General features: G+C 43.3%; 1 protein-coding gene across 2 annotated transcripts in view; it reads right to left on the minus strand.

The window, feature by feature from the left end:
- The window catches only part of TANC2 (tetratricopeptide repeat, ankyrin repeat and coiled-coil containing 2), an 84,589-nt gene that overhangs the window by 19,328 nt on the left and 46,181 nt on the right, over positions 1–19,080 (minus strand). For both annotated transcript variants that reach the window (XM_053454004.1, XM_053454003.1), the window contains exons 4-6: positions 4,780–4,890; positions 487–638; positions 1–96 (exon numbers count right to left, since the gene is read on the minus strand). The exon at positions 1–96 is cut by the window's left edge and continues 73 nt beyond it. In XM_053454004.1, the coding sequence (XP_053309979.1) occupies positions 1–96; positions 487–638; positions 4,780–4,890 (359 nt within the window). The remainder of the gene's footprint in view (positions 97–486; positions 639–4,779; positions 4,891–19,080) is intronic.

A 19,080-nucleotide genomic window follows, 5' to 3' on the forward strand; every position in this document is an offset into this window, starting at 1 on the left:
TGGTGGAAGGGTAGAACAGGGGCTGCTGGCAGGTGGAGAAGCCGTACTGCTGGTTAGGGTAGAACAAGGACTGATCCGCTGGGTCACCGCAGAGCCCTGGAAGGAGGACAGCATGCTTTGTTGACAATACAGAAATAGAAGGAAGTTGGAACACGAGACAATGAAATTATGGCTTATTGTTCTTATCCTCCATCCAGCTGTTTGCCCTCAAGCCAAAGCAGTTTACCCCAACCTTTTCATCTAAAACTAACTAGGAACACTAATGCGACCTGTTGTCCTTATACTTCCATGCCAGGTTCACCTTGTCCTCAAGAGTCTTCCTATTTTCACATCTCCAAAATCTTTATCACTGACAACTGGTCTTTGCCTTCTGGGAGTTACAGTTCCTCCATCCTGAGGATGACTACCATCCCACCGAATGTCCCCTTTTCTGACTGCCAAGATCCACTAGGTAGTCCAGTTGTTGTTTTGAGTTCCATGCCTCACCTGGTTTTCCTCCTGCCCCTCCATACTGTACTGGGGACCGGTGGCCTGGACTTCACTGACTTTGTCTCCCAGGAGGAAGCCCAGTCGGGTCATGAGGGTGTTGGCAGCTTCATCAACGGATGGGGGAGGACCAAGGACAGACTCCTCTTCCCCTACAGAAAAGAACACATCTTTAGAGAGAACAGAACAAAGAATAGATCCAATGAGCATCCTTACAACAGAACAATAAGTCAATAAAGAGATGCAGACTACTGTACAGTTCTTCATCACAACTGAAGCCGATAGCCAACTACGAGACAGTGAGGCGAAGGTTGGAGGGATGGAATACCATACTTCAGTCATGTTACCAAAATTACAGGAGAAACACATACACGTTATAACTCCTGGCTTGTTTTATCAAAGAATCAACAAGAAAGCCAGCAGAGATGTTGCTCCCGGTATCGAAAGAGAGGAATCAAGGGAGAAACCACAAACCACGACCCAAAAGTAAAGGCTAATACTGAACATAAAACCTACTTACAAAAAAATATGGTTAATTAAAAAAGCACCACAAGGTGATCAGCTGGTGGATTTAACAGTAACAGAAAAGTAAGATTAGAGAAGTAAAAGGTTTGGAAAAATAATAATTTTCTAGGCTTCCAAATGCTCAAGAGAATTATTTCTCTGTCTTCTTTAATCAAGTCACAACTTGCTCTCCTGACACCTCTGACATCTTGTAAAGACAAAAAACACAGTCACCCACACACCACCTTCTCTGACGATTCTTCACCTCCCACTATTCTCCTTGCAGACACCATAGCGCCTTGAACTCGCCCATGAAGCCCTCAACTTCAAAGCCCAAGGGGCATCACCAAATTCAACAGCAGATACACATCCAGTTGTTTGATAAGGGGATAGCTAAATTGTAGGAGCAATGATCAAATTCAACTATACACCATCCAACTGGAAACCAGGCAGCCATATCTTTAAGCTTCTATACTGATCCCTGCTTTTATCTCAGTGTGATGGTCAAAGGATGGAAGAAGATCTTATATTTAGGTTTCTGATGGCCTCCAAAGACAACCAGGACATATAGGAAAGGTGAACAGGCTGAAGTGAGTAGAACATGGGGTGTCACGTGATCAGAGAGTCTAGATGTTGCCATGTAATGCAGATACAATGTGACATCATTCCATCATTCCCCAAGGAAATAACGATAGAGTTTTGGCAAGCACGGAACTGTGAGAATGTTTACATCACTAATGATTGGACACTCGGCTGATCTGGAGCTCGTTGTAACTGTTTAACATGTTCTATCATTTTATACTACTTGTTCCAACTGATTTAGGGTACAATGTATCAAGGTCTTGGGTCTAATGTGTTATTATTATTATAACTAAGTGTTATTATTACAAATCCAGTCTTAACTTGCCTCAGAGATACATTTTTAATGCACTAGAACCTAATTGCCCTTTCTACGTGCTGTGTCTACAAAGAAACCTGTCTTAATAGCTGTTCTGAAGCCTCCTCAAGAAGGTACGGTGTCCGACCACGTTGCGTGTCCTTTCTCTGACACTCGGTGCAGCGCTCTGCTCAACACCTCGTGCGCGTTCTACAAGAGGATGATGACTCAATCCTGCAGCAGTTACAGGACAAGTGTCTGATCCTTTGTCAGCACTGCTGGCAGAAGATATCTTAACCCCCTAATCATCTCAGCTGACATGGTCGGAAAGGTCTTCAAGCTGCAAAAACCTTGTAAATCAGTGGTTACTTTGGACAGACATAAAGGTTAATGTTCAGTTTGGCCAGAATCTGGCGTGAAGCACTCTGTGCCCCAATCAGCCCGTTCACCCTCCCAGATAAACAATTATCTCCAAAAAACAGAAAGCCTTAAGTTCCTTGAAGATTTCATTCCATGGGATCTACCATGGTCACCATGCAGTTCCTCAAACCTCACAAGTAGCTTTGGAACCTTTTATCGACTGTCTACGGAATCCCTGATAGGAGCATCAGTGTTCTAAAGGAGTAGGTCCATGAATGGTCCATCAGGGTTCTAAAGGGGTGGCACTAACATAAGAGGATTAAGCACCTGTTTAGGACCCCCATTTATCTGAAGGTCACAATAGGTTTGTGATAATTACTATTTTAGTTATTCTAGTTAAAGATGGGTCCACAATTAATCTGGTTGCTTGGCCCCCCCAAAAAAAATCTACAGCCAGCTCTGTAAATCAGACATAAGGGCCAATTTGGAGGAGAAGGCTGGAAGGAAAAGATTTAATGTGTTAACGTAATCCTCGAACCCATGTTCTGAAGTTTTATTACTATTCATCCGCTGGGTTTTTTAACCCAATAGCGGTCGCATCGCCGAGGCCATTACCCAGAATCCCACCGAGCTCACGGCTCAGCCTCGAGATATAAGGCCGCCGGTTGGTTTCTATGGAAACTTTGCATATTTTATGCTGATTCACTTTGCAAGCTGTTGATGTGCAGTGTGTTAGAGGTGCAAACGAATAAAGAAAAAAAAAAGTGGGGGATGGATGAGTTCACCACGGCTACAATGTTTCTCCTCGGCAGGGTAGATAAGAATGCTGACAGGTGAGTACAAAGAATCATCTATCAGAAACTGATGCTGGGAGAGGAGATTATGCATTCACAACGGATGAGATCAAGAAAGATCTAAAAATGTACAGGAGTGGTAGATTTATGGAAATGTCTACCAGGGGAGGTGGGAACCTAATACAACAGTATTACAAAAAAATACATTAACAGAAAGTGTGTCCCCAAAAATCTATATGGAGGGTGTCATTAAGCATTTGTTCCAACTGTGCAACCAACAGGGTAAGAAGGCACGGACCTAAAGCTATGCCCGTTCACAAATAGTTTTGCTTCTGCTAAGTGGATGTGGTGTATGCCAGCTCATGCACAGCCATGTCTTCTTCTCTATCCTTCTCATAGAGATGACATATGGCTGGCTAAGAACAGCATGGGCTTTGTTATGAGACATCAATAACTTGATACATTGTTGCCAAGCTTCATATGAATCCTAACCCAACACCACGCTCCCTGGAGCTGCTCTCGATGATCTCAACGGATACAGAGGGACACACACGTACAAACCAAAAAAACTCTTGGGTTCCTTTAAACTAAAAGTTTAGGCAGCTTTTATACTGACAAGCCCTCAGAACGAGGAAGAAGAACGAGGCACAAGGAACTGAGGAGCCTTCTGCCTTCACAGCTCTACTTAAAAACCTCGATAAGCCTAATATAGAAAACCAAATGAATACATCAGCTCTCCGTATACAGCCTTCGTTGTTTCCCGAAATTAGTGAACCCGCCAGGTCAAACTTTACCCTTTTTGTTGCATTTCACACATTCACCAACCCAACATTACAATTTATCGATGTAGAGTTTTTAAACGGCTCCCCGATCTGCTATGGAATTCAACCAAATCACGACAAGAAAAGTGTTCCTCCATCTTCACTCCCACTTCTTGTTCCACCTTCGACCGCAGTATTAATCCCGATGTCCTAATTTTGCCTCATTACAAGCATTCTCAGAATTAATGGAAGACCCTTACAGCAAGGAGGAAAAGGCACATCAGCAAGCACAACCAGACAGATGTTTGAATAGGCGTATCGGAGAGCTTTGAGGCCTCCTTGACCAAATGAGAGTGAGAGGCTGCAGATACATTTTTACAACAAATCATCAATCAGCCACTTGGAGCACGGCCGCCATATTTATTCTAAACTTTAATGTCCTTGGGATTGGTGAAACCTTCTAGTCGACAGTAAAGGAAAAACTGCTCAGAGAAGAAAACTATATTTTGTTCCATAATTTAGAAGACCGAGGCCACTTCCTTGGAGGTAAAGGTCTTTGAACAACAACCTTCTTCTCCCCATTACCTAAGAACTGTAGCCATGAACACCAACACCTACATGGTGTTTCAAACTACAGACTCTGTCTGCAAGAGGAAGCCTATGGGTCCTCGGTTGTTGCAAATCTACTAAAACCATAATACTTTACTGGTGGTCACCCAGTCATAAGCTTGTCAAGCATCATGGAATATGTGGATCCATGGCAGATGGTGGGCAGATGGGGCCAATGATTGAGTAGCCACCTAGGAGTAACAGAAATAACAAATCAAAACCCATAACTCTTTTCTCTTTAAAACAGACCCTACGTTTGGGGATTCCAACTGGTCTTGTTCTGCAGCAGAATTTCCTTCCATCAAAATCAGACAAGCTACTTCTAACATCTGAAAATGTTTCCTTAGGAACCCATCGCCGATGCCGGGATGCAGACACACACACTTACCCAATAGGTAGGCATCAGCGTCCAGTTTCTGGGACGAGCCAAGAGTCGGGGATCCTAATTCAGATTCTGGAATTCTGGGGCTCTCGACAAATTTTGCTTTCCTCAGCGGGGCTGAGAGGAGAGGAGAGAAGAAGAAAACGAAAAGAAGGAAAGGATGGATGAAGAATGAGTAAAGAGAGAAGGAAACACAAAGACAACAAGAAGAAAACGGATATTGATCGAAGGGTAGAGGGTAAAAAAAGACAAAAGGATTGGAACCGATGGGGACAAGGACAGTAAAGATGGAAGGGAACGACGGGGTAAAAGGTGAGGGAGAGATAAAGAGATGCAAAAAAATGGCATAAAGAGACAAAATGAGAAAGAAGTAGGAAGAAAAAGAGAGAGAGAAGGAGAAAGGTGAGAAAATACAGGACCGTGTGTTGCTGGTACAGCAAGGCAGCAGATGGAAACTGTTAACTACAACCCCACATTGTCCTTCCTAGATCAAGTTACCCTTCATGTTTTCCCCCTTTCTTTTTTTGTATATCGGAAAGAAAAAAAAAACGTTCTACCCTGCATTCCTCCCGAGGGGTGGGTGGTATCTGGGGGTGCTTTTGGTCATTTAAAGAAAAAAATAAATAAAAATAATAATAAAATACACACTGAACAGCAGATATACCGATTAACCCTCCACATTCTCTGCGAGGACTTTCAATACGCGCTTCAGAGCTTGTAAACATGGAGGAATGTGAGCGCGTGAGTGTATTTATACTTCACTATTCGCATCAAATTAACCCTCGCCACGCCACACATGGCTTTGACATGCCATTTTACACAGCACTGCACATTTCTCAGACCATTAGAGCCTTTTCTTATCAAAGGGGTGCATAAAAGCCCCCAAAAAGAATGGAACGTATCTAATTATTTAGAAATGTAGCCATTGTAACAATTATGCTCTATACCGTGTGTATCCTATATAAAGAGTGTTGGTATATGTTGGTTACAATGTTGCACCATAAAACATGGAAGCTCGTTGAGTGTGGAATATCGAAACACGTTAGAATGTCGCGGCGTCATAGCGGCGAGAGGACTGGCAGATATTCCCATTTATATGCTCATTTCTATATTCTGATTTGCACAGAATTATTCCATCGTCAATTTGATTATCTCGTTGATGGAGTTGGCAAGAATACAGGACAATCTCTCTGCATCTCTAACACGGCCGGCAGGGTATGAATATAAATCACGGCCGGTACAACTTTAATAAAGAGAGCCTGATCTCTTGAAACATATTTCACGTGCCATAAAACAATGATTAAATATGCTACAAAGAACATAAAAATAAAGGATATTCAAATATTCCCAGAGAACCGGCAGCCAAGGAACAATCTACGCCTGCGCGGCATTTACTGATTTGATAAACACACATTTTCCTTATGATAGACTCTCTGTTACATCCTTTAGAAGATCGTGGAGACCTCTTTAAAGCACATGGTGATCTCTATAAACCAGTAGATCCCATTGGAGAACCCCTGGTTTAGGAAACATTACAATGCAATTACTATGGAACATGGTTGCCAGCTATAGTTACCAGCTGTCTCGGTTTGGTTGGAAAGTCCAGTTGGCTACATTTCTCAGCCAATGTCAGTGGGTTTTGGCCGCTGAGCCTATTCATATGGAAAAAAAGGGCATTATGCAAAGTTTTATTGGCTGGGAATGACATCATGATCTTGACCTCACGTGACACCAATGCTCCATCATGTTCCAAAGGAATGTTGGCCGATGTGGAGCTCTGAAGGTTAGCTCCATATATTATCACTGGAAACATGACGACTTATCTTGGAATTAAAACCGTACATCTTATATCCAGCTAATAGCCTGCAACGCAGTGCATCATATCCACTTTACCGCGTGAGAATACCAGGAGATGATGTCTTGTGGCTGCTATAACTAGATAGTGTTACTCACCTCGATTTATAGAGGTGACAAGTCATTAGATACCCACAGCAACGGAAAATTGTTTTTTTTTTTTTTTGTATCCAGGCAGCGTCTTCGAGATAACTATAAACCTCAATCATTTGTAGCCTCAGTCCACAGAATCCAAGGGAATTCGCTAGTGGATGAGTTAGGAAGGCACAGGCGTGATAGCAGAGCTAATGCGCGGTAAGAAGGCCAGTTTAATGTTTCCGAGGGACATGTACGCCTCCCACCGAGAAATTCCTTCGGCTGATTTACAAAACATTGGCAAACCGGCGTATTCAAAAATAAATAAAGCCCAAATACAACCTTTTTTATATATATAAATAGCAAATATAGTGGAGGAACCTTGGGGGTGGGGGAATGATATCATGGGTCAGCAGTGATGTACAGCTATTGAATGACGTGGTGGACTCCGTGGTCTGTAAATCAAGCCCACGTCTTCTATGAGACTTTACTCAACCTCGGTCGGTCACGTTCTAGAACGTGGAATTCCATCTTCTCTTTAGGTGGTAACAGTCCCCTAAACTCTTAAGAACAAGGCAAGCAAATATTAATTCATCTCAATAATGTTATGTTGTGATGTGTACCTTTGGTATCCTGGAAATGACATAGATCATCTGTCCGAAGTGGTAAGAATACCGTGAGTCAACCCAAGCATATATTTTTGATAATAGCAATGGCAATTTGCAAAAGTACTACCCGGAACACTCCAGAATAAAGCGAATCTACACTCAGCTACAGAGATAGAAGCAAGAGGTTCAAGTATGAGTCAAACCCATTGGGACTGACGGAACAATATGTTCCTTGACAATCATGTCAAAGAATACTACATGCATGAAGTCATTCTTAGAGACTCACCACACGGTAGAAACCAGGTGGTCATATAAAGGATCATGAAGCCTTGTTGCAACCGCACAGTCGAGTCACTAGGGTTCCAAAGAACCAACATAAGGCTGCAGTCACAATGTGAGCCCTAAAAAGCTCTTGATTCCAATTCTCAGCAGATTCTGTAGTCAAATTTACTACAGATCATTGCTTTGTAACAAGAAAAATGGACTTACATCTTCTGAAAATAAGGAAAGGACTACAGCTCTCCACCAAGTCATACTTGGAACTAATAAGTTGTCCACCGAGATCACATTCCAAGTCGTTTATTCGATTAAGTAAACAATGGAATGACGTAAGATGGGTTTTCCATCACGTTGCATTATTAATGTGCTGACTCTTAATAACGTTAATACTAAATGCGGTGAAAGAAAACGCTTCATCTCGCTCGAGCTCACCGTCTATTGACGGTTTGGCGAATAAATAGGTTTGTAGAGAATGCCGGATACAAATTGATGATGGAATGGGCAACACCAACAAAACAACAAGGCCAGAAATTGTCATGAACGTAAGTAGTCATCCACTGTGCCCTCTCAGGCATAAAATACTTTGTTGGCGGGGATCTCCAGAACAATCTTCCACGAGGCATCTCTCTTGGCGGTCCAAAACCTCAACTCTTAAAGGAAACTTCAGCTGGTACCCAACCTCATCCTCCTTACAACGCTAGCTGAAGATACAGTTTCCCGTTCAACCACAAAAGAAGCTTTCTCAACTCCCTCCCCTAAACCTTCTCTTTTTGCACCAATTCCTTTGCTATTGTACATTTCTGCCATATTAATATAAGAAATAACACAAAAAAAGATAGAAACGACAACTTCATTTAAAGAAATCCACAGAATCTTATTTATAGTGGGTTTTTTTTTTTTGTTACTAGTCCCACACGGAAAAAGCAAGTATCTCGTGAAATGGGAGAACGTAGTCAAATAAACATTTTCACACCTCCTATACTTAGACATGTTGCACACAGATGGCCTCCCTATTTTCTCACTTCACAAGCAAACCGTGTTAACAAGACAATGTCATCTTTTAGCACACGCACCAAAAAAAAAATCCTTGGGGTCCAATAACGGAGCGTGTGGACCGCGCGCATGCCAGGAACGTGGCAGAGATGTCATGCATGTACACGAGAGCGTTTGATCCCTGAAAGAATGTCCCTCAGGATGTAACAGTATTCTGCCCTCCGTATTCCAATGGCTCCTCTTACCAGTATATATATATATATATATATATATATATATATAGCTATCTCTCCATAATATATATATATATATATATATATATATATATCATTCAAATAGAACAAAAAAAATGTGAAAAAAAATTACTGAAAATATTACAGCCCGTTGTGTTGAAGTCATCACCTCCAAATCTGGATTCATGCGCACGAAAGAGAACACATGTATCAAAAATACGAGGATACCAAGAATCTGCAGATACTTCTGGGTCACTATATAGAAAATATTTACCAATAATATTAAGGGAAGATAATAAAAAAATAATACATTTTACAATTTTAAAATCCTATTCTGGTAATATTTGGGTTTTTTTTCCTGGACTGTCCAAAAGTATATAAAAATAAATGACTAGAATAGTGGAATTAGCCAGAGGAACATTCTACGCCATCAGCTTCGAATCCTGTTTTAACAAATATTTTCAGCAAAGCATGGCTGGGAGTATTGAGCCAAAACATGAATATTTTTATCAAGCAGTTATATATATATCTAAACTGTTCTGTAAAAACCTTTCTGTAGCAAGTGGTGACTATGTACAAGACGTAGCAGCCTATAAGAGTATTTACCTGCCGCAAACACATTGATAAGCGATATACATTGTGTCTGCTGCAGCTGGGGATTCTGTGAAGGATACATAGACTATTTTAATTTAATAGTTTCATGACACTATTACATATACATATATACACTTTACGAACAGGTCAAGGGAACGGGCAGCTGAACTATCCTGCCTGTACAAGACGCAGCAAACGCACGTTCTCCCTACGAGTGAAGATACCGATGAGAAACTTTGAATGCAGAATATACTGTATGGTGGCGGCGTAATTACCCAACCTTGTTACAGTAACACCGGACCCTTGGCCAAGAAAGTACACGTTCCAAAGGCGTGGCCGGTGCATGGACTCAGAAGTGAGCCAATTGGGTATCTGACATACCAAGGACATGTAGACCCACAACAATATAAGACTTCAGTGTCTTCTTCATGGATTGGGTTTTTGAGGGCTCTAAACTCATAAAAACTGGTTATCAGGTTTTAGAAACTAAGCAAATATTGGACACATTCATTCAAATTCATTAAAATCTGAGGGCATCAAGGTGAAGAGGATTGTAAGCACCACTGTGTTACGATATCGGTGTGGGTAACAGATGAACATACACATTCATAGAATCCTGAGTGACTTGTGTTCCATTCTTATGAGTCACGGATTTGACACATATCGACATTGCTCGATGACATCTTAAATCACTGCAAAGCTGCTTATGTGCTGTCAGGGGTGGTAAAGGGGAGAAGGTTATGAAAATTATATCTTACAGGCTGTGAACAGAAGTTACGTTCTTCTGATTCCTCTTGACTACGGCAACGGAGGCTGGATCTTCATCAGCTGAATCAATGCAAACCTTTGCTCATTTATTGGCAGCTACTGAATCAGGAGCTGGATCGGTCCCAATGTCTAAGTTAATTCAGAAAAGAGCACTAGAGGTCTGAATTCTTCCCGTTTCAGGCCATTTCTAGTCTAAATATCAGGTCTTCAGAAGCGGAGCTTTGAAGTTCATACCAAGAATCGCACAGTTTATCAAATCATGTACCCACCTGGGAGGTTCAAACGTTTCTACACACATCAGCTATGGACAGCTCGAGCGCCAGCGTTTTTAGAAAATATATTTTGCTCTTACCCTACACACAATGTTTACATGGAGGCGTTTGAACATTGGAACCTCATCCAAGACTTTGAACCTAAAGTAACCTCTGTTTTCCCCCCACAGAAGACATTTGACGTTGTGGACCCAGCTTCTTCTGAAGAAATTATTCAACGAGCGCCAACAATGGGATAGTATTTTTCATGAATCGGTTACTTGTTGCAGTCACGGTTTGGCTCCATGAAACTATTAAGTACCAAGAGCCAGCTGCGGTTGGCCAGTTGTGTTTTTGTTGGCCACTTGCCCTCGTGTTGAACAGGCCGGCACAAAAAGTGTCTATGGCTCAGGGGAGGCCTGCATAGATACCTTTTTAACAGCACAGTCTTCACTCAGTAAGCTGACGAGAGCCTGGGAGGCCTAGAGATGCCTACATAGATACATTGTAACAGTACAGCCTTCACTCAGACTAAGGAGAGGCCTACATAGATACATTGTAACAGCACAGCCTTCACTCAGACTAAGGAGAGGCCTACATAGATACATTGTAACAGCACAGCCTTCACTCAGACCAAGGAGAGGCCTACATAGATACAGTGTACCAGCATGGCATCCACTTGGTAGTCTAAGGGAAAGCCTAGAGAGGCCTACACAGATACATTGTGACAGCATGGCCTCCCCATAACAGGCTGAGGGGGCTAGGGGCCTTCATAGATTCATTGTAACAATGAAGCCTATGTTCTGTCATCAAGAGGGGACAATTTACCTTTAGAATGTAACAAAATGAAGGTAGGCTAAAGTGGTAAAGCGGACAAGTAAGGCCATTACAGTTGGATTAATCAGGTTCTGCATGTCAGAACTCACAAGACATAAAATCATCCTGTTTTGGGGTGTCTTCATTAATTCTGCTACCCTCAACTCTCCTGTCGGTTCACACACCGTAGCTGACCTCTGATACAGTGGAGGCTCGATTCTGCGAGGTACTCTATCAAGCTGACTTCTCCAACTAATTAAAATCCAACTAAAATGTAATACCCACTCCATCTGACAATTCTTGGGTCTTCTGCAGTTTTGGCTTTAACTTAACAGACTTGTTAATTAAGATTTCTCCTACCAGCAGTCAGCAGATGCGTCCAGTAAACGTAGTAGTTGGTTCCAAGACCAGAATGCACAGTCATCTTGTGGTCCCTTTAACTCCAAGACATGGCCTTGGGGACTTGTTACTGAAGCTCATAAATTTTTAAGCAGTCTTGGCCGGTCAGTGCAATCATTTTGGTCTACTTTGCCAGACAAACAGATGCCGAGAGGATATTACAATCTAGAAGTCAGGAACGGGAATTCACATGGGCATTTATCACTGAGGAGAATGTTTCTGGGTATTTACGGAACAGGAAATTAACGGGGAACCAGGCTTTGTATACATAACATGCAGCCGTGTTCCATTTAAGAAGCCCAAGAACAGTTTATTTATTCTCTTTACATTCCAAGATAACAATAAATACAGGGAGATTTCCCAAACACCCCAGAAACTGAATGATTAGCGTGACTCTCACATCTATGGTTCAGTATAAAAGTGGCTTTGAGTGTCAGAGTTATGGCCAATGCTCTGCCATTACCTTCACCCCCCCTGAAGACCCACCTAAGACTTCAACAGGTCCACAATGGGAAAAAGAAGAACTTTTATTTCCACACTGCCCAAATTGATGATGATGACGACAACATTGCTCAATCACCAATGGGGCCCTCTGTGAAAGACAGTGGCTTCCTGGCATTCCGAAGGGAACTGTCCTAATCGTTATATGGAAGACTAGTCTGCTTAATCCATAAAAGCCCAGGGAACTACAATTTTTAGGAGAAGAACATCTATAAATGACAGTATTGTCTTCTTAAAACGCTTTAAGGTTTAGTTATTTTTTTATACCTGCCCTACTTGTGCCAGCAGCCATGGCCTCTTATTCTGGCAATGATGGATTCTACCTTACAATACAATGATTTACAGAGAAACTCCCACCATACTTTTATTTCTTTTTTTTCGCTCTATGGTTGCAAGGAATATTTGTTGGAAAATGTTGCATAAGTCGAAAAATACATAGAAATCAAGAAAAGAAAATATCCCAAACTTGGTCGTATAATTATTTTCTTGGGCTTAAAATGTTCCCGGCCCCCATCTTCCTCGGGTGTTAGGGTGAAAAGGTGGATTCTGGGGACACATACAAAACGACTTGAATTTTACCCCCATCTGACCTCTATAAAATGTATTTAAAGATTGTTTGTAAGCCATGGGCTGAATGTTAGCGGTGCTGCGCTTCCTCTGCGTGTTCCTGTCTGACCGGGGACAACGCGTTTAGCAAGCAAACCCTCTAATCTTATCTCTGTATCTGTAAAGGACAGGGTGGGATGAGCTGAGCCGTAACAAAAGAATACTTTTTTTATACTCAACAGAGAAAAAAACTAAATTTAAAGGGACACTAACATCTTAAACCTTGATTGAACCCTGAACTATTAAAATTGAGACTGTTGAAATGGAGAAAAGCAACAGTGGTGAGTAGATTTATTTAGAGTCATCCTTTAAAAGTTAGAGGGTCAGAAGATTAGATGGAAGTTTTACTTTACTGATAAGGTGGTGGATAAGTGGAACAGCCTTCCAGCAGAGGTGGTAGAGACTAATACAGTAAGGGGATTTAAACACGCATGGGATAGGCATACGGCTCCTGAATCTAAGACGAGACCAACGACTGATTACGGTTTGGGTCTTTACAGGCAGACTAGACGGGGGCCGAATGGGGCCGATCTGCCAGGAAATTCTATGTTTCTATAAAAAGAAGCTGGAAAATCCAGTGATTGTGTAGCACAGCTACGACCTTTTGCAACGTTGTAGTCCCATGAAGCCCCGACACTGACGGAGCGGTGATTAATCAGTGTGACGTACACCGCGCAGGTAGAAGATACAAACTGCTAAAGCATTTGGGAAGCTGGGAAAGTAGACCATCAATCTACCTGCCAGGAGCTGTGCTTGAGTTACTATTAACGCTCCCGCAGTTAAGTGCAAGACTCGGCGTCCCTGAACACCGATGTTAAAAGTGTCCCCCTCGTACCCCGAGGAGAGGAGGCAACGTGATGGATGATGGATGAACCTCTCTCTCCTACAGTCACACCACAAATGAGAAACAAAGTCATCACCGCTCGTTCACCTTGGCCTCCACCGCTCTCCGCGATGTTCCAAAAATTCTATTTCCAAGTTATTTCACACGATCATGAAAAAGCCATCAGGCCACCAGCTCGTCAACCCCAGCGCATAGCGCTATTCTTCCATTTCCATGAGTACATAGAGTTAAATGCCACGAACAGATTTCATACTGTTACATTATATCAAGGTAATCGACCAAAAACTCCAAAATTCAGAAAAATAAAATACCATTAATGGGAACAAAAGGGCTTACAGGAAGAACCATTGAGTTGTCTTCAGCGTTTTAACGAAAGAGGTCAACGGGTGGAAGAAAACATGCACGTTCTAGAGCGCTTTTCAAGGTATTTCAGATGAATTATGCACATTACGTGGTAATCAGGATGTCGCCTAACTTAAGAAAATATAAAGCCTTAGACGTGTGTCTGTGAGACTAACCTCTAGGAAAAACCTCAAGATTTGTGTCTCATCTACGCTTTGCAGGGAGGACTATTTGGTCATCGGATTAGAATCGAGCTTCTACTGTCTCAAAATGTCTCTGTAAACCAATTCAGCCTCCATGATTGTTTCTTTCCTACAAGGTTCTGGTGAAAGTGAAGACCGCGAGGAGCTGCTGACGATAAACTTGGTTTGCCTGAAAAAAGACCTGCACAGAAACATAGAACCCGCCGGCAGGTCGGCCCCATTCGGCCCCCGTTTCTCCTGCTGTAAAGACTCGAACCTTAATCAATCTTTGGTCTCGTCTTAGATTCAGGAGCCGTATGTCTATCCCCTCGCTCGGAAATTATAATATATAATCATAAATTAGACAATGACAGCTCGTACGAGATGCGACCCTGCGTGTGAGAATTTTTAACCAACCATCAACTTATTGAGAGTCAGAAGGTTCCGTTTTAGAACAGACACCGATGTTCTATCCGAGAACAAATGTTTCTCCGAATAGGAAGTGAGTAGGTTTGTTATGATACAAAATGAAGCTCACAACGTTCTTTCATACACAGAGACGCCATCAAACGACACGGCGGCGCTTTTATGGATCACACGACATAAAGGAAGAGCAGAGATCCAAAGAAAGTATAGAGGCCGAGTCAAACCGCATGACCACGACCAGCCTCTCTCTCTCCGTCCCTCGTCACGATGAAGGGGACTGGAGGATGAAGCAGTCATTAGGCGTTTGATACATGCTGGATGTGGGGGAGGCGGGTGGGCGCCGGAGTCTATGTGACTTCTGATTTGTGTTCATGTTGGTGGGGACACGCTGTGGGTATCATATCTGTGGCATGACACACGTGCAAAATAGCAGCAGAGGATTCTGGGTAGCTGGTGGGAGCGATGAAGATGTTGGCTGGGGCTAGCATGTTAAATGCTGGCCAATACAAACTAATACCTGTCATTATTTTCATAGAAGACATGGGTTTTTTTGGACATTAGCCCAAGGCAGCCAGAACCCTAACACAACCATCTATTAACTCATACCATGTCTGCCTGGAGGCCGTTCAATAAGCGGCACACATCCATTCATTAGTACAACCTTTCTTTTGCATTACTTCTTTGAGAAGCTGGGTCGTTTTGAGACTTATAGGATCTTTAAGATGTAAAGAAGGTGCTCCCACCCGATTCAGGCACTTCAATGGTTACTTTGTATGGTGTTTCATTCATAGACCCTCCTTGTGGGCCAGAGGGGGTATAACAAGAGCTAATGCCCCTGAATCATACTATAATCCTGTTTATAAGATTGTCAGTAAAAGACGGTACAGAGAGACCTAAGCGTACAAAAATCTGCACTGGGGCTGTCATACTGGCCCCAGCACGTCCGAGAACGTTAATGACATCATTGCTCATTCTAAAAGGTTCTACAACTCCTTTAGTTAAACAGTTTAATTTATAAAGCCGTTCCTTGCCGTTTCTATACACATTATTGGGGCTTTTAGGGCTGTAGAACCCTGCGATACCCTCATACCCAGCAAACATTCTGACCTCCTAGAAAAGAGGGGCATCAGGGGAGGGGAGAGGGGCATCAGGGAGAGGGGCATCAGGGAGAGGAAAGAGGGGCATCAGGGAGAGGAAAGAGAGGCATCGGGGGGAGGAAAGAGAGGCACCGGAGGAGGAAAGAGAGGCATCGGGAGGAGGAAAGAGAGGCATCGGGGGGAGGAAAGAAAGGCATCGGGGGGAGGAAAGAGAGGCATCGGGGGGAGGAAAGAGAGGCATCGGGGGGAGGAAAGAGAGGCATCGGGGGGAGGAAAGAGAGGCATCGGGGGGGGAGAGGGGTATCAGTGATTTGAGTCTGGGAGTGTGCCTACGAAATACTTGGACACTTGGAAGGTATAAATATTTCTGAATGGATAGATGGAATAGTATTTATATCGAGCTCATTAAGTTCATGTTCCAATTCAGCGGAAGGTGGGAGAAAGAGCTCAAGCTGTGATTCTCAGCTCCAGGCTGTGACATGTAAGAAAAGTGCTATGATGTCATCCCTCAGAGCTTTCCAGATGCTGTGCCAAGCGTGTTATAGCAGCCAGCCATTGACAAAAGAAGAAAGAATGAGAAACCATTCGTCTTACCGGGATTACCGGATAACTATTCATTTGCTTGGAAGGAATAAGAAAAACAAGCATCCTCTTTATGCTACATTACGTTATACGTACACTGTATATGTTTCTGCAATGAATGTGATGATCATTACCATAACACAAAGCGTGCGCGGAATAGAGGATAGAGTCGGCCATACGCCGTGGCTCTGCCTGTAACAGATTCCAGCATGCAGAAAGCGTGAAAGGTCTCATTCGGCAACCCAAGCCGGGTCCGTAGGGGTGCGATGGCAGGCCAAGCCGGCTCCATAGGGGTGCGATGGCAGCTCGCTACTTGTACAGACAAACCGCAGCTGCGAAGGGGTGAAAAGAACCGTGGAGAGGTTCCCGCATCAAGCCAATAAAAGGAGAGAAGAGGAGAAAGGCTTGCATCACCAACCTCAGCCTGTTGCCATGGAAAGGTCACAGAAGGACATGATCCCCCTCCCAGCGAGATCTGGCAGAGTCTTCAGCGTTAGCCGGCAGCGCCATCCGACAGTAATAGCCACTTCTCCACAGCTCATCCGATGTTTCGCTGTCTCTCAGCCACGTTCTCCCCGGCGCATGTAATCGAGCTGAGGCGTGACAGACGTTTTGGTTTTTTTTGCCAGGCTTTGACACAATACAGCGGCCCCGCAGATCCTCTCGGCCTTCTACGGCAGAGGGGAGAATGAACGGAACGGGAGATTAAGACGTCTCCCTTGGTTGCGGTTTAATGAGGCTTGTCACACATCATGTACAGGACACGGACATTGTCATCCTGTCATTTGTAAACCAGGCGGGCTGGAACGCCAGAGGACTGCAGTCATACCACGTTGGGGTCGGGCTGAATGGCGGGGATTGCTGTCTGCTTAATAAATGAGGACACGAAACGAGACAACCTTCAACAAAACGTGCTTCTTTAGACAATGGCATGTGACCAGATGGACAACCCCAAAAAACCTGGTTTTGAGACTAGCTTGTTACCTATCATTCTAGAAGTGCGGCTCAACCACAGATTCCATGACTAAGCAGAAGAACCTGAAGAAGCTCTACAAGCCTTCAAGATCTCCTTGTGGGCATGCAAGTGACGTCTGTCATTGGAACCACCGTCGCTCATGTAAGGAGACAACTACTTCTAAACAGTGTGGACAACCCTACTATGGACAAAGCAGACATGGTCAATTAGCCATCAAGCCTGTACTGTACTGAGGTTGGGGTTTGACCTTCACCAGTGTAGCCCAAACAGAATGACCCTTCAATTTCCGAAGCACCGTCAGCAATGGAGGTTTTTTCTTCTACCTAAGTAAAGTTTGACCAGCGTCTTGGTATTTTTTCCAGATTCACCTTCATGGAAGAAGGAGACACCGGCATTGACAGGATTCAGGAATATAGGGGGGGGGGACAAGGATTTATCAGTAACATTCCACCAGAATTCCCATAACTCCTCATTCCTGACACACAGTTCCCATTGTACATGGCACTATATGACACAAATTTTAACAATCGTCCTTCCTACACATTGTAAATCAAAACACACTATTATGAGCCCAAAAGTATATATTTGAAGAAGTTGATTGTCTATTATTTACTTTAAAAAGTCTTTGATGCACAATAAAGGGTTTATTTACAACATCATTCTAAATGTTAAAGCAGGATACTTGGCAGGTATCATCCGGAAACTGGCAGATGGTTCTTATGAATATACCATAAAAATACACACTATGTACAACCGCATTAACCCTTCCAATCATGTTACACGCAAATTTCTATACAAATCAGATATTCTTTAATCTAACGGCTGCCAACAAGCAAGAACACTTTGGTCTTTGGCCAGAATATATATATATATTTGCGAACAGATGGCCCAGCATTCCTAGCAACAGAGCTCAGAAAACAAAATTCTAATGTAAACAAAAATACCTTTTCAGACATTTTGCGTTTTCTAGCCCCGCCCACTCTATTAGAATACGCTGTCCTTGCTTCACCTCCATAAGGAGGAGAAAGCCTGGATCCCAACACCGTCCCAAATCAGGGGTAAGTGACGTTTTCATCTAGGGTCAATTCTACTTGTTTACACGGAACGAATGGGTACAAGAATTGATCTGATAAACTAATTTCTCTGTAGTAAGACTTTGCTGGCCACAAAGCTACCGCAGCTTGTAAATCCTTATTCTTCTAATTTGTGCCCACACGCTACTGTAAGCGCACCAGTGATTCCACCTACATCTCTCAATCGACCCTCTTTTCCTCTGCCTCCCCCGTCTCTCTCTTTCTCTCTCCCTCTCTCTATCTCTCTCTCTCCCCCTCATAAAGGGCCTCCGTCCTGCCGTGACCTACAACCGAGAGCCTTAAGGATGAGGTCCAAGCACCTGAAGATGCTGCTTCTATACCACGAGAAAGCTGGAGACCAATCTTGAATGCTTGATTAGACAACGCTTACGCAAAAAATAAATAAACAGCCACATAAACGCACAATTCCCGCAAACGTGCACACACGGCTAAGTAAATAATTGCCGGAGGGAAAATAATGTGACACTTGGAGGGGAAGCGTATCGCTGCTTTTCGGTGCTCCTATCAGCTAGAAGATAATTGGAGGAAGGTAGATAGGAGAAGGCGAGAGAATTTTCCATGGAATATAACGGGTGGGTGAGGGAGGTGCGTGAGTCGGCCTGCAAACCAGATAAGGGAGGCTTAGAAAGAGAGAGGAAGAGGGGTGAATAACGAACGTGAAAGTATGTGGAATAAAGAGAATGTGTACACGAGAGCGAGAGGGAGAAAGAGCGAGAGGGAGAAAGCGCGAGCAAGAGGGAAAGAGCGAGCAAGAGGGAAAGAGCGAGCAAGAGGGAGAGAGCGAGCA

The sequence above is a fragment of the Spea bombifrons genome, chromosome 13 (genome assembly GCF_027358695.1).
Source record: "Spea bombifrons isolate aSpeBom1 chromosome 13, aSpeBom1.2.pri, whole genome shotgun sequence".
Taxonomy (NCBI): domain Eukaryota; kingdom Metazoa; phylum Chordata; class Amphibia; order Anura; family Pelobatidae; genus Spea; species Spea bombifrons.